This window comes from Eumetopias jubatus, unplaced genomic scaffold, assembly GCF_037043125.1.
Source record: "Eumetopias jubatus isolate StellerSeaLion01/CBP00866 unplaced genomic scaffold, mEumJub1_p1.0 scaffold_9, whole genome shotgun sequence".
Classification (NCBI taxonomy): Eukaryota; Metazoa; Chordata; class Mammalia; order Carnivora; family Otariidae; genus Eumetopias; species Eumetopias jubatus.
In genome coordinates, this window is record NW_028274815.1 from 101,812,744 (window position 1) to 101,827,892 (window position 15,149).

Here is a 15,149-nt window from a genome sequence, read left to right on the forward strand (position 1 = left end):
CTTGAGAGAAGGGAAATAAAAGCAAAAATAAACTATTAAGACTACATCAAAATAAAAAGCTTCTGCATAATGAAGGAAACAATCAGCAAAACTAAAAGCCTGCAGAATGGGAGAAGATATTTGTAAATGACATATCCGATGAAGGGTTAGTATCCAAAATATATAAAGAATGTATAAAACTCAACACCCCAAAAACAAATAACCCAATTAAAAAATGAGCAGAAGACATGAACAGACATTGCACCAAAGAAAATATACAAATAGCTGATAGACACACGAAAAGATGCTCAACATCACTCATCATCAGAGGAATGCAAATCAAAACTACAATGAGATATCACCTCACACCTGTCAGAATGGCTAAACTCCATACAAGTGTTGGCAAGGATGTGGAGATAAAGGAACCCCCTGTACTGCTGGTGGGAAGGCAAACTGGTGCAGCCACTGTAGAAAACAGTATGGAGGTTCCTCCAGCAGTTAAACATGTAATTACCCTCTTGCACTGTTTGTGGGAATGCAGACTGGTGCAGTCACTATGGAAAACGGTATGGGGGGGTCCTCAGAAAGTTAAAAACAACTACCCTACAATCCAGCATTCATAGTACTAGTGTTAAAAATACAAAAACACTAATATGGAGGGATACATGCACCACTATGTTTATTGCCGCATTATTTACAATGGCCAAATTATGGAAGCATCCCAAGTATCCATTGATAGATGAATGGGTAAAGATGTGGTATATATGTATAATAGAATATTATTCAGCTGTAAAAGATTGAAATTTTGCCATTTTCAACAACATGGATGGAGCTAGAGAGTATAATGCTAAGTGAAATAAGTTAGAGAAAGATAAATACAATATGATTTCAGTCATATTTTGAAATTAAGAAACAGTAAAAACAGAAGAGAGAGAGAAAGGCAAATCAAGAAAAAGACTCTTAATTATAGAGAACAAACTAATGGTTACCAGAGGGGAGGTCAGTTGGGGGGATGGGTGAAATTGGTGATGGGGATTAAAGAGCACAGTTTTCATGATTAGCATTGAGTAATGTATAGAATTGTTGAATCATTATATTGTACATTTGAAACTAATATAACACTCTATGTTACTGGAATTAAAATTAAAATCTTAGCATACTGGAATTAAAATTAAAATCTTAGCAAAATTTAAAAAAATAAAGTGACCCCCAAGCACAGTGCTGAAGTGCTGCCTAGTGTTTCTTTTTTTTTTTTTAAAGATTTTATTTATTTATTTGAGAGAGAGAATGAGAGAGAGAGAGAGAGAGAAAGAGCACATGAGAGGGGGGAGGGTCAGAGGGAGAAGCAGACTCCCCGCTGAGCAGGGAGCCCGATGTGGGACTCGATCCCTGGACTCCAGGATCATGACCTGAGCCAAAGGCAGTCGCTTAACCAACTGAGCCACCCAGGCGCCCCTGCCTAGTGTTTCTTTGTGCAAGGAGGTTGTGCTGTCTAGTGGAGAAAACGTGTGTTTGATAAGCTTCTTTCAGGCAAGAGTTATAATGCTGTTGGCTATGAGTTCAAAGTTAATGAATCAACAATATTGTACATCCAGAAAAAGGAAGAGGAAATTCATTGAATTGTATGTGAGGCTGCTCCAGAAACTGCTAAAGTAACATCTGTGGTGCATGATGAAGCCATGGAAAAGCTGGAAAAGTACTCAACTTGTGGATTCATGAGATAATGACCAATGAACAGAGCATAGGGGACAGCATTATTGTGAGGCTGAAAACCAAAGAAATTCATAAGCAGGTTATCCAGCATCAGGAAAATGTTAAACTCTTCTTTGCTTATGTTGTGTTATAAAGAAAGATCATATATAATTAATTACTTATAAGAAAAATATATTAAATAAGATGTTTTATACAGAAACACATAGAATAAGGTTACTTACTGATTGAAAATATTGTGACAAGAGGCTTGTAGGAACCTAACCCTATATTTCCCTTAGGAGCAATGGCTCAGTGTTTGCTAATTCAGTGTTCATGGCAACCTTATAGAGCATAACTACCACAAATTGCAAGGATATATTTTCAAATGACCATGTCTCCATAATTGGTAAGTGAGAGTGCTTTTTTCTCCACCCCCAGCTAACATAATGTTGTTTCAAACTTTTGATATCTATAACCTGATAGTTGAATAATGGTATTTTGTGGTTTTAACTTGCATTTCTTTTAGTATGAGAAATGTAGAAAATCTTTTCATGTTTTAGAGCCAATTATATTCCTTTATTTTTTTCTCATTGATTTGTGGCAAATCTTTATATGAAGAAAATTAGCCCTTTTTCTGTGCTACAAATTGCAGATATTTTCCTTAGTGTGTCATTTATCTCTTGACCTTTTTCCCCCATATGGCAAAAGGAAATATCATAAACATTTTTAATGTAGTCAAATGTATTGATCTTGTCTTTTGTAGCCCCTGGGTTTTGTTACAGTTTTAAGAGTTAATATCCAAAATCTATAAAGAACTTACCAGTCTCAACACCCAAAGAACAAATAACCCAGTTAGTAAATGGGCAGAAGACATGAATAGACACTTTTCCCAAGAAGACATCCAGTTGGCTAACAGACATGAAAAGATACTCAATATCACTCATCTTCAGGGAAATACAAATCAAAACCACAATAAGATACCTCCTCACACCTGTCAGAATGGCAAAAATTAACAACACAGAAACAAATGTTAGCAAGAATGCAGAGAAAGGGGAACCCTCCTGCACTGTTGGTGGGAATACAAGCTGGTGCAGCCACTCTGGAGAACAGTATGGAGGTTCCTCAAAAAGTTAAAAATAGAGCTACCCTACTACCCATCAATTGCACTACTGGGTATTTACCCAAAGGATACAAAAATACAGATTTGAAGGGGTACACGCACCCCAGTGTTTATAGCAGCATTATCAACAATAGCCAAACTATGGAGAGAGCCCAAATGTCCATCAACTGATGAATGGATAAAGAAGAGGTGGTAAATATACACAGTGGAATATTACTCAGCCATCAAAAAGAATGAAATCTTGCCATTTGCAATGACGTGGATGGAACTAGAGCGTATTATGCCAAGTGAAATAAGTCATTCAGAGAAAGAAAGACAAATACCATATGATTCCACTCATATGTGGAATTTAAGAAACATAAAAGATGAACATATGAGAAGGGGGGAAAATAGGAGAAAGGGGAACTAACCATAGGAGACTCTTAACAATAGAGAACAAACTGTTTTTAAGAACAAACTGAGGGTTGATGGAGGGATGTGGGTGGGGGTGGGTTACATGGGTGATGGGTATTAAAGAGGGCACTTGTGATGAGCACTGGGTGTTGTTTGTAAATAATGAATCACTGAATTCTACTCCAGAAACCAATATTGCACTGTATGTTAACTAAAATTTAAATAAAAATTAAAATTAAAATATATTCTAAAAAAATAAAAATAAAAGCTTTTTTTAAGAGATACCTAAGAGTTGTGTTTGATGTTTTGTTGGTCCTTTGGTATTTTTAATGAATTTAATCCTTGCAATATACAACACTGATTATAAATCTTTTAAACTGTGTAAATTTCAAAGCAGTAGAACAATGGAAGGTCACCAGGTTTTGGAATCCAAAGTCCTGTTTGAATTGTAGTTTGTGCACTTACTAAAATGACCTAAGCCATGTTACTTACCTGCTCTTAGCCTCAGGTTCCCCATCCAAGCCTTGCTGTGTTCTATTACAAGAGACAGTGCCTGGCATATGATGGATTCTCATTGTTAGTTCCTCTCTCTCCTGCTTCCCTAAAGCCCTTGATCAAGAAATATTTTGTTAAATTAACTTAAGACATACACTTAAGTAAACAGGATTTCTTTTCAAAAGCATTCTATAATTTAAATTGTAAACGATTACTGTTGATTTCTCAAGTTAGCCTGAACTAGTAAATCATACATCCATATTTGAATTGTAGGCATTAAAAATAGTGTGTCAGTACAATGCACATTGCAAAAATACATTTTTTGGTAATAAATGTTTGTGAAAAGAATAAATGAAGTTTGAATTTCTAGACAGTTACTTTCTTTAAGAACTCCTAAACTATGTCTAGAAACTTCACTGTAAATCCTTCAATATAAAACTATTGTTTAATGAAGTCAGTCACTGTACCCAATTTATCCTGTTTCATAATTCTGAATTTTTTTATATATTACATTTCCTTAAAGCAGGCTACATTTTTAGAGAGAATAATGCATTTAAAATAAGCACAATTGTATCTTTAAAAATAAAGTGTAATGTTTTTATCCTTTACCTTTATAATTAGATCAACTATATTTCCATATATTTTTCTTTCCATGGCTAGTTCATGAGCCACCTTAACATTTGGGGAATAAGGAGAAGTCACAATTTTAGAAATGCCTTAACTTTGTATTTAAATACAATTACTTTGTCAGTACTTTAAGGAAATTCAGTAAGACTTGAATGCCTGTGCTCTCTTAGGCAATTTAGAATATCCCAGACCTTGCTCTGGACTTCAAGATTTTTTTGAAGTTCAAAGCAGATGTGTGAGGAAGAAAAAACATCTGTTGAAGAGAACTTGCTTCATTGCGTGACACTGTTTTCCTGCACTCTTCACTGGAGCGTCTGTTGAGCAGGTTGGCAGGTTTGATAATTAATTAATGATGAGGGAATGAGCCACGTATCTGAGGAACTCAGTTTTGCCCCTTACTGCTTCTTTATTCCCCACATGTCTGGCAAAGCCTTCAGAGTCTAGGATCACTGATCCCACAGTTGTATCTCAACTCAAACACTTGTCTTCAGGCTTAATTAGCTCAGAGATATAAACAGATGGATGGCCTGGGACCCAGAGGGTTTAGTCTTGAGCAATGCAGTTTTATTATCAGGGAGTTTTGAAATTTTTGTTGGAGAAGTACGTCAAAACTTAAAAAATGCCTTTAAAAAATTTAGAATTTTGAAAGTATATATACTTGAAGGTGACAGAGTTTTGTGTGTATCTCTGTATGTTTGTGGATTTTTCTTTTTGTAACTTTTTATTTAGATATAATTTCAAACTTACAGAAAAGTTGCAAGAATAGTACAAGGGACACCCACTATTCCTTTACCCAGATTCACCCATTGTTTTTATTTACCCCATTTCTTTTTCCATCCTTACTCCTTCCTTCTCCTCTCTTCCCTCTACACACACACACACACACACACACACACACACACACACACACACTGAAACATGTATTTTTTTTTTCTGAACTATTTGAAGTCAAGGTGGATGTCTGCTGTCTTTACTCCTAACACTTCAGTGTATATTTCTTAAGGACAGGCCATTCTTCTAAATAATCACAATACAGTTATCAAAATAATAAAATTTAATATTGATACAGCATTATTACCTAATCTGTAGTCCCTTCTTAAATTTCATCAGTTGTCTCAATAATGTCCCTGTGACATCTCCCCACAGACCAATGTAGGATAACACATTGCATTTAGTTATCATATCTCCTTTATCTCAACTTCCTTTGTATCAGTTGACTTTGATTTCTGAAGAGTTCAAACCGGTTATTTAGTAGTGTTCCTGTATCAGATTTGTGTGGTGTTTCCTCATGCAGTCTGGGTTCTGCAGTTTTGGCAGAAGTACCACAGAAGTGGTGGTGTGTCCCACAGTGTCTCACCAGAAGGCACATGGTGTTGATTTTCCCTTAACTGGTGATGTGAGTTTCGATCATTTGATTAGGGGGGCTTCACTGGTTTCTCCACAGTGAACTTAAACTCCCTCGTTACATTTAGTAAGGACTTCATGGAGAGATACTTTGAGACTATGTAAATAGTTTGCTCCTCTTCAAATTGTCACCCATTTTAGCAACCATGATGGTTTTCTAACTCTTGTTATTTCTTGTGTATTTGTTAGTTGGCATTCTGCTACAAGGAAGAGCTTTCTCTTCTCCCCCATTTATTTATTCATTTATTTATTTGCATTAGTATGGGCTCATTGGTTCCTATTTTATTCAGTGGTGATAATTCATTACTATTTATTTTGATACTTAGTTTGACACTGATTTGACTGGTGGGAGCCCCTTCAGGCTGACGTCTGGGTCATTTTGATAAGTTGTCATCATTCTTTGAGCACTTCCTTACTTTCTGGCACAATAAGATGTTCCAGATTCATTTTATATTTTCTCTGCCCCAGCCCTGGAATGAACATTCTCCATTCAAAGAATCTTGGTTCCTTTTTATGGAGAATGGTATTTAGAAACCAAGATTGTGTGTGTGTGTGTGTGTGTGTGTGTGTGTGTGTGTTAGTGGTAAAGGAAACTACGGAAACAGCATTATGGAATATTACATATGCTAAATCATTGTGTACTGTATGTATGAGTATGTGGTGCATGTGTGTGTTTAAGGCTACAGGTTTCAAACAGAAGAGCATTTATTTTACATGTAATAATCATAAGTTTTGACAAGAAAGAAATACATTTTTCATTTCATAGTAAATGGCATTACACAGTTTTGAGTACTAAATCATCTTGACATTTATGAAGGACCAAATGGAAAGTAGGGAACTGAGTGTGTTAAAATATAAAGCCATCTTTAACTGTTCTATTAAAAAGCAAAGATTTATTTTCCATCTGTGATCTGAATGTGCCTATTTGTGTTCTCTTCCATGGCAGTGGAATTTCTTTGGAGCCACACGACAGAGAGCATGTGTGTTGGATATATGTCAGCCCAGGATGGGAAAGCCAAGGTAAGCGGGAAAACTGGGGCATAACCTGAAAACCTTGCAGCTGTTGCATGAACCTCTAACCACTGAAGTTGATAAAAATGTATTTTTTTCAGCCTCTGTTGAGCAGTAGCTCTGTGATCTTTATGAGAATCTGATTAAGAACAGTTAATGATCCCAAAGAGAAACAGCAGATCTTTTTAGCTTTTGATGACAGAGCAGGGGAGATTAGGAAACACTACCCCCACCCCCTTTATTTTCACCTTGTTCTTCCTCAGCCATCGTGAATAACTGGAAAAGAAGAAACTGGGGATTGGGAAGAGAAAATGGGAGTAGAGCTGATGGGCTGACAGGGCTGAGTGATTTAGCAGGGAGTGTTGGAATAGATCAAGGAAACTGAGGTAAAGAAAGCTGAGTGCCTAGACATCACCCTGCATGTGCAAGGGTGGAGGTGGCTGAGGTGCTTGCACATATGACTTGTCTAGTGCTCTGGTGTGTTCTGGCATGCCCTTGCACCGTGTCCTCGTGAGCAGAGTCAAAGGTCTGTACTCTGTGTGACACGTGCCTGTGGCATGCATCCCTCAGTGAGTCACAATCACATAGACATACACAGCTTCTCATGCATTGCTTGGTTTCCCTGCATCCATGATGGGTGAGTCTATATAAGAAATATAATTTATGGATTTTAGTTTATACTGGATTCATGTTCTTCTTCATAAAATTTTTAGAAACAGCTGTGGCATATGATGTTTACTTGGTATTAAGTACCTCAATTGCAAAGCTGTGAAGTTGGGCAGCCTCTTTTTTAAAGGACATAATTTATTTTGCACATTTGGAAATATAAGTAAGGAAACTTCTGATATAAATGTCTGATATAGATTGAATCATTAACGAATTAAGGATACATGTAACAAATTAAGGATACATGTCAGTTTATTGCTAATTTATTTGTTACTTAACTAACCCATCCAGTCTGGCCTCTGTATATTATCCAGCAAGCCAGTAGCATCAAGAGCATTTCATCAGACAAAGATTGGCTTATATTTGTAACAATGTTACTGAGTTCTCCTCCTCTTTGTCTTACCCTCACCTAATACAATATTCATATTATACTAGTAGACTTATTTTATAGGAGACTGCACGGAAATTGCCTTGTTTCATAGCATATACAGAAGGAAATTATAGCTGCTTGTTTTAAAGCAGACTTTTGAGGGGTGCCTGGGTGGCTCAGTCTCTTAAGCATTCAACTCTTGATTTCAGCTCAGATCATGAACTCAGGTTTGTGAGTTCAAGCCCTGTGTTCGGGCTCTCTGCTGGCGTGGAGCGAGCTTAAGATTCTCTGCTCCTCACCCTCCCCACTTGTTCTCTCTCTCTCTCAAAAATAAATAAATAAATAAACAAACAAACAAACAAACAAACAAACAGAAAATAAAGATGATTTTTGAGTTTAGAGTAACATTGCCTAATAGAATTTTGGGTGATGACTGAAATGTTTTATATTTATATTGTGTTGTCCAGTAGGTTAGCCACTAGTCATATGTGGCTGTTGAGCACCTGAAATACAGCTAGTATGCCTGAGGAACAGAATTTTAAATTAGTTTAAATTTAATTTAAATTACTTATTTTTAATTTAGATAGCCACATGTGGTGAAATGGCTACCGTATTGAACAGCACAGGCTTAAAGAATGAGTGGAAAAATGGTTATTCAAAAAAGTATTTTCAGAACATTCTTTTCTTCCCAATGACAAAACCATTCCCAACTATAAAATAAGCCTGAGAAGCCACAGTAATGGCTTGCAGCCATTTAAGTTTCTCTCACCCCTTACATATTGACTCTAAGCTAAAATTGCTTTTTAATAAAGGAACATATATGAGGTAGACTTTAGTACTGAAGCCAGTGTAGTCTGATGGGGGTACACCATCATGTTATTAAGTCCCTTGAGCGGAAATGTTCTAGTTATCCCTGCTGGTGGCCTGTGGAAGACACCTTACTATTTAACATGAAATATGGGTAGTAAAGAGAGTGGAGAGTCCTACATTGAGCCCAAAGATGTTTGGCCTCTAGTTGCATTGCTTGACATCTGGTGGACGTGGTTTTCATATTGCTGGTAAATTCTCCAGCTGGTAGTCTTGATTGGGCCAACAGATACAGCTGCTCCTCTTGCCTCACTTGTAAATTATGTTTTTGACCTTCCTTGCAGAGAGTTAATCCCTCCCCCTTTCTTCCTCCTTTGAGCCTGTGGCTGCAAATGCTTTCCAGAAAGAAAAAAAACCCCAAAACACTAATGCTTTGGCTGCTGAATTCTATTGATCAAAAAAACCCATCTCTTCTGTCATAAAGGCTGGAATTTTATTGTATTGCAAGTAAGACAATGTTATAAATGAGAAGCTGGGCTCAAAAGAGAAAGCGGCTATAGCAAAGTTTGTATTCCTTATAAGAAAGTAAGCTTTTGGCCTACCCCTCTGGTTTCCTGACTTCTATGAAAAAGTTGTTGAATTAATGGCATGCCCGTTCAGCATGATGACTGGTTTGTGAAACATGCTCTCACATAATATTGAGATCCATGGTAGCAAATGAGAAAGAAGGCATATTTAAAAACTAAAACTAAAACAAAACCAACAACAACAAAGCACACACATTTTTTAAATTTAAAAACTATTTCTAAAAAGTTTTTTTCGTTTCTTTTTTTTTAATTTGGACTTCTTGTTACCAAACTCAGAAACTAAAGCCACCTGGCCATTTGAACATTTTATATAAGCTAGCTATGTTCAGTCTAAGTTAAGGCCTTGAATTAAAGCTCACCTCAAAATCATAGTGCTTAAAAAAAGCTGGATAATAAATATTATTGTAACCAGAGTCTATATACAATTTGAATAAATAGAGGTAGGTTCTTTTACAAATTTCTTTCTTTTCTTTTCTTCTCTTTTTCATATAGAACATTCTTTTAATTATATCATTTTAATTTAATTTCTAAACCTTCTGTAGCATAAGTTAGAGATTTTTTTTTTATTAAACCAAAATTAGGGCATTGATACCAGTTGGATTTAAAAATCAGATTGCCTATATCCTGCCCAGATAGTAGTTAATGAACAGTTTTTAATAAACACCCAGTGTGCATGGACTACTGTAATAAAAACAGATGTTAAAACTGGCATGGAACTTATTGAAGTGTAATAAGTGAAACCTAGGTTTATTTTACAGTTTTATAACTTTCTATAACAGTAGTGAAAATACTGTTATAAAAATTCATTCTTGAGGAAGAGCAGGCTGTTTTATGGTCTTAAAGTGTTTCCCCACAGATATCTTATTAGTTGCAGAAAAAATAATATATATATAATGGGGAAACCAGGCAACAACTTGACCTTGTGATCAAAATTAATGTGACTGGTGAGGGGCAGATGGACATCATTTGCCTCTGGATGTGATAACCTGAGAAAGACACAACATCGCTTTTGTAGTATTCCATCTGGAAGTGCATAACCTGAATCTAATCACAAAGAAACATCAGACAAATCTAAAATGAAGAACATTCTATGAAGAAAGAAAAAAGGGATTATATTCTTAAAAAATGTCAGTGTCATAAAAGACAAAGGCTGAGGGAAATGCTCCAGATTAAATAATACTAGAGTCTTGGCAACTAAATGCAATACTTGATCCTAGACTAGATCCTACATGGGAGGGGAAAAATGCTATAAATGCATCATTAGGTCAATTTACAAAATTGAAATATAGATAGTAAAAAGTGTTGTATCATTCTTAAATTTGTTATAACTGTACTGTGGTATATAAAGAAATATTTTCACGCTTAGAAAATACACACTGAAGTATTTAGGGATAGAGGGCCATAATATATACAGTATCTTCTTAATGGTCCAGAAAAAATATATGGATGGATGGATGAATGGTTAGATAGCAAAGTAATAGAGCAAAATGTTATCAATAGGTGAACCTGGGTAAAGGATGTATGGATGTTCCTTGAACTATTCTGTAATTTTGAAATTGTTTTTGCATAGAAATTTTTAAAAATATATCACCCTTGGATATTATGGCACATTTGATAAGTTTTGAAATGAATAAGTATTGGAATGAGTGCAGTGCCAGGTAGCTGGAGCCTGGGTTCTCCCCCAACTCTGTTTATTTAGTGTGATCACTCTGCCTCTTGGGAACTCAAGAGTCCTCATCTGTAAAATGAGAATAAGAATACCTTACTATGCCTTAAGTCCTTTCTGGGATAAAGTACGATAACAACAAAGAAATAAAATCTGTCTCTCTGAATATGGTTGACTGGATTCTATTTAGTCCTTGATATATTATGGATATATTATATATATTATAGATATTTGAATATATTATGATCCTAGATACTTGCCTCCAATCTGCAATCTGCAAAATTCTAAATTCTACATTCCAGATTACATAAGCAGATATATTGCTATTCAATTTTCAGTACAATTTTTGCAATCCCAATGTAGTGTATTTACCATGTTTTGTTTTTTTTGAAGATAGTTTCTGAGGCTTTAAAAAAATCTCGATAAACATCTATTTAGAAGGGTTAGAACAGATGGGATTTTTGAGAATTTTTTGTTAGGCTTAATGTACCTCTCAAATAAAATCATAAGAGGAAGACAAATATAAAATGGGAGGTAAACAAGAAGCAGTTATCAAAGGAATTGAGAAAGAGATTTCCATTCCCAATTAAGATGAAGACACTTTTGCTCCTACCCCCAACAATGAGAATGAGCTGGATAAACTATAAAATCATAAATTTAAGAAAGCATCCAAAAAACTGAATATGCTAGAAAAACCTAAGTGAACTAAGGCCCAGAAAGACTTTTAGGACAGAAAAAACCTCTTGACTGATTTATTTCTGGCAGAACAATGGGAAGAGGAGTAAAACTGATCTAGAAGAATATAAAGAGAAACCAGCCAAACTTTCAATGAACTATTTATAGCCTCATGTGAGTGGTGTGACAGATTAAAATCCTAAGAAGCCCCAGTCACAGGGTGAGTCTTGCACCCACCACCAGTTCTTCCCTATGAAGCCTTCACCAAATGAGCACACCAAGAGCTTGGAACATGGCAAAGAACTGAGAGTGATTCATCAAGGTGTGTAGGATTTGCACCAAGTACATGGCAGTAGCCAAAGAAAGACTGGAGGTAGCGCGGGAGAACTGAGAGACATCTCCCTGAGGTATAGTGGCCCTTTATCAAATACAAGGCAGTTGCAAGAAAAGGCTGGGATAAAAAAAAGAAATGAGAAGAAACCTTCCTTATTCCTACAAGGTATATAGGACCTTCAAGGGCAAGGCAGCATACAGTTGAAGTCTAGTGCCTGGGCAACAGGGTGAAGAAATATGCCATGGCATGGAAAGCTGGGGGAGGTTATCAAGAGCAAAGAGAAACCTAAGCAATCCAGAAATCTGGTGGCTCAGCTATAACAAAGAGAAATCTCCCATGATTAGAATATGGGCAGCTGGATTATAAGACATAGAAAAGTCTTCAGAATCTCATCAGGGCTCAGATCCCAGACCTTGCTTAAGGGAAATTCCTGATCCAGACCTCAAAATATTAGCCAATAGTGAACTAAATCTAAAACTACCACAAAGTGCAGAACCAGCTCACCTAGAGATTAGACTGACTCAGAGTCCTAACATAGAGGGAGGGAGTTTGCCATTTTCTTAGGATAAATATTATCTATTTTGAATATAATTTACTGTTCTCTTACATGCAGTGTCTGGCATACAATAAAAATTAGGAGTCCTCTGGAGCACCTGGGTGGCTTAGTCAGTTATGCAGCCAACTCTTTTTTTTTTTTAAAGATTTTATTTATTTATTTATTTGACAGAGAGAGAGACAGTGAGAGAGGAAACACAAGCAGGGGGAGTGGGAAAGGGAAAATCAGGCTTTCCCGCTGAGCAGGGAGCCCGATGCAGGGCTCAATCCCAGGACACTGGGATCATGACCTGAGCCGAAGGCAGATGCTTAATGCCTGAGCCACCCAGGTGCCCCAACAGCCAACTCTTGATTTCACTCAGGTCATGATTTCAGTGTCCTGGGACTGACTCTGCGTTAGGCTCCCCACTCAGCGGGGAGTCTGCTTTAGGAGACTCTCTCTCCCTCTGCCCCTCCCCCTACCCTTTCTCTCTCTAAAATAAATACATTAATAAATCTTAAAAATTTTAAAAAAATTTATGAGTCCTCTGAAGGAGCAGAATAAAATCAGTCAATGGAAGCTTATCCCCACAGATAACCTGGATGTTGGAATTAGTGGAGAAGGATTATAAAATAGTTGATAACTATAAAAAGAAATAACAAAATGGAAATGGAATGACTGAAAAGTACAATATCAGAAACAAAGAACTTATTTGATGGACTTAACAGGAGATTGAGGTGGAAAATATGATTAGTGAACTTGAGAACCAGTCAGTATAAATTGTCCAAACTTGAGCACAAAATGGAAAATGAATTTAAGAAACTGAAGAAAGTGTCTGACCTGTGGAACTATAACAACTGGTCTAAGATATGTGCATTTGGAATTATATAGCTGTAAAGTTCTTACATTGTTTATAAGACAGTATGTTAGTATTTGGATGTAGTTTGAGATAAGTAAAGGATGCTTTTTAATTTCTAAGATAACAAATTTAAACATAAAAAAATCAGTACAAGACATATAAGAAAGTATACTACAAAATACTCAACCAAAAAATAGGTCAGAAAAGAGGAATAGAAAAACAAAGAACATATGAGACAAATAGAAAACAAATACTGAAAGACTTAAACTCAATTTTAGCAATAGTTACATTAAATATGAATAAACTAAACACTCAATTTAAAAGGCAGAGATTTTCATATTGAAAACAATCTCAGAAGACCCAACTATATAGTGTTTATAAGAAATGCACATTAAATAGACTCAGACAAAATTGATAGTAAAAGTATGGAAAAAATGTATGTGCAAACACTAAACATAAGAAAGTTGGTGTGGCTATATTAATGTCAGACATAGGAAACATTATAAGATAAAGCAGGACATTACATATTGATAATATGGCCAATTCATCAGGAGGACATAAAAATTCTAATGATGTATGTACCTAGTAAAGGAAGCAAAAATTGAGAGAACTATAGGGGAGGAACAGACAAATCTACAATATGGTTGGAAATTTTAACATCCCTCTCTCAGTATTAAGTAGAATAAAAATTAGTGAGTGTATGAACAACACTATGGTCCAACTTGACCTAAGTGATATTTACAGACACCACACTCAACAAGTTACTCTTTTCAAGTTCATAAGGAATACTCACCAAAAGAAATTAGAAATTATTTCAAATGGAATGATAATGGAAACAACATGTCAGAATTTATAGGATACAATGAGAACATTAAAAGAAAAAGTATATCTTTAAATGCTTAGAGGAGAAAATTTATTTTATTTTATTTTATTTTGAGAAAATTTAAATAAATGTTAAATTTCCATCTTAAGCTTTAAGGAGAATAAATACAAAATAATCAAAATAAAAGTAAAAAAAGATAATGTAGAAAATTAAAAATAGAGAAAAATCAACAAAGCCATAAATTGGTTCTTTGAAAAAAGTTAATAAAATTGAAATAACCTTAGAAAGAATGGTCAGAAAACAGAAAATAATACAAATTACCAATACCAAGAATGAAAGAGGAATATTAGTGTAGAATCATAGATCCTACAGACATTAAATGGATAATAAGGTGATAAAATGAACAACTTTATTACATTCAGTAACTTAGGTGAAATTCATAAATTCTTTGAAAAAACCCAACTTATGGAATCTAACACAGAAAGTTGGAAATAAGCATATATATAATTAAGAAATTGAATTTATAATCAAAATCTTCTCACAAAGAAAACTTCATCCCCAGATGGTTTCACTGGTATGTTATATCAGACATTTAAGGAAAAAATAATACAATCTTTCAACTATTATCTTGGGAAAACAAGGCAGGGGGAATGCTTTCCAACCCATTTTATAATGTGAGCGTAACCTCAGTATCAAAATTTGACAAACATGTTACAAGGAAAACGACAGACCAATACCCCTCCTAAACATAGGTGCAGGAATTCTTAATAAGTTAATTATTTTTTAAAAAAGATTTTATTTATATAGTATACATTAAAAATGAATGATGTACTGTATGGTGACTAACAATAAAAAAAGGAAGTTTTAAAACATTTTATTTATTTATTTTTTAAAAAGATTTATTTATTTGTTTGAAAGAGAGAGCACGCACAAGCTGGGTGAAGGGCAGAGGGAGAAGTGGACTCTCCGCTGAGTAGGGAGCCTGACATGGGACTGACATGGGACTCAATCCTGGGACTCTGGGATCATGACCTGAGCCGAAGGCAGGCACTTAACCAACTGAGCCACTCAGGTGCCCAAGATTTTATTTATTTGAGAGAGAGAGA

At 35.4% G+C, this 15,149-nt stretch overlaps 1 protein-coding gene across 4 annotated transcripts in view; it reads left to right on the forward strand.

Moving 5' to 3' along the window:
• TASP1 (taspase 1) overlaps window positions 1-15,149 on the forward strand; it is a 293,567-nt gene that overhangs the window by 241,754 nt on the left and 36,664 nt on the right. For all 4 annotated transcript variants that reach the window (XR_003610774.1, XM_028112987.1, XM_028112988.2 and 1 more), the window contains one exon: window positions 6,657-6,730. Coding sequence is in view for 3 of the 4 variants with exons in the window: in XM_028112987.1 (XP_027968788.1) it covers window positions 6,657-6,730 (74 nt within the window). In the remaining variant the exon portion in view is untranslated. Of the gene's footprint in view, window positions 1-6,656; window positions 6,731-15,149 lie in introns of those variants that run through there.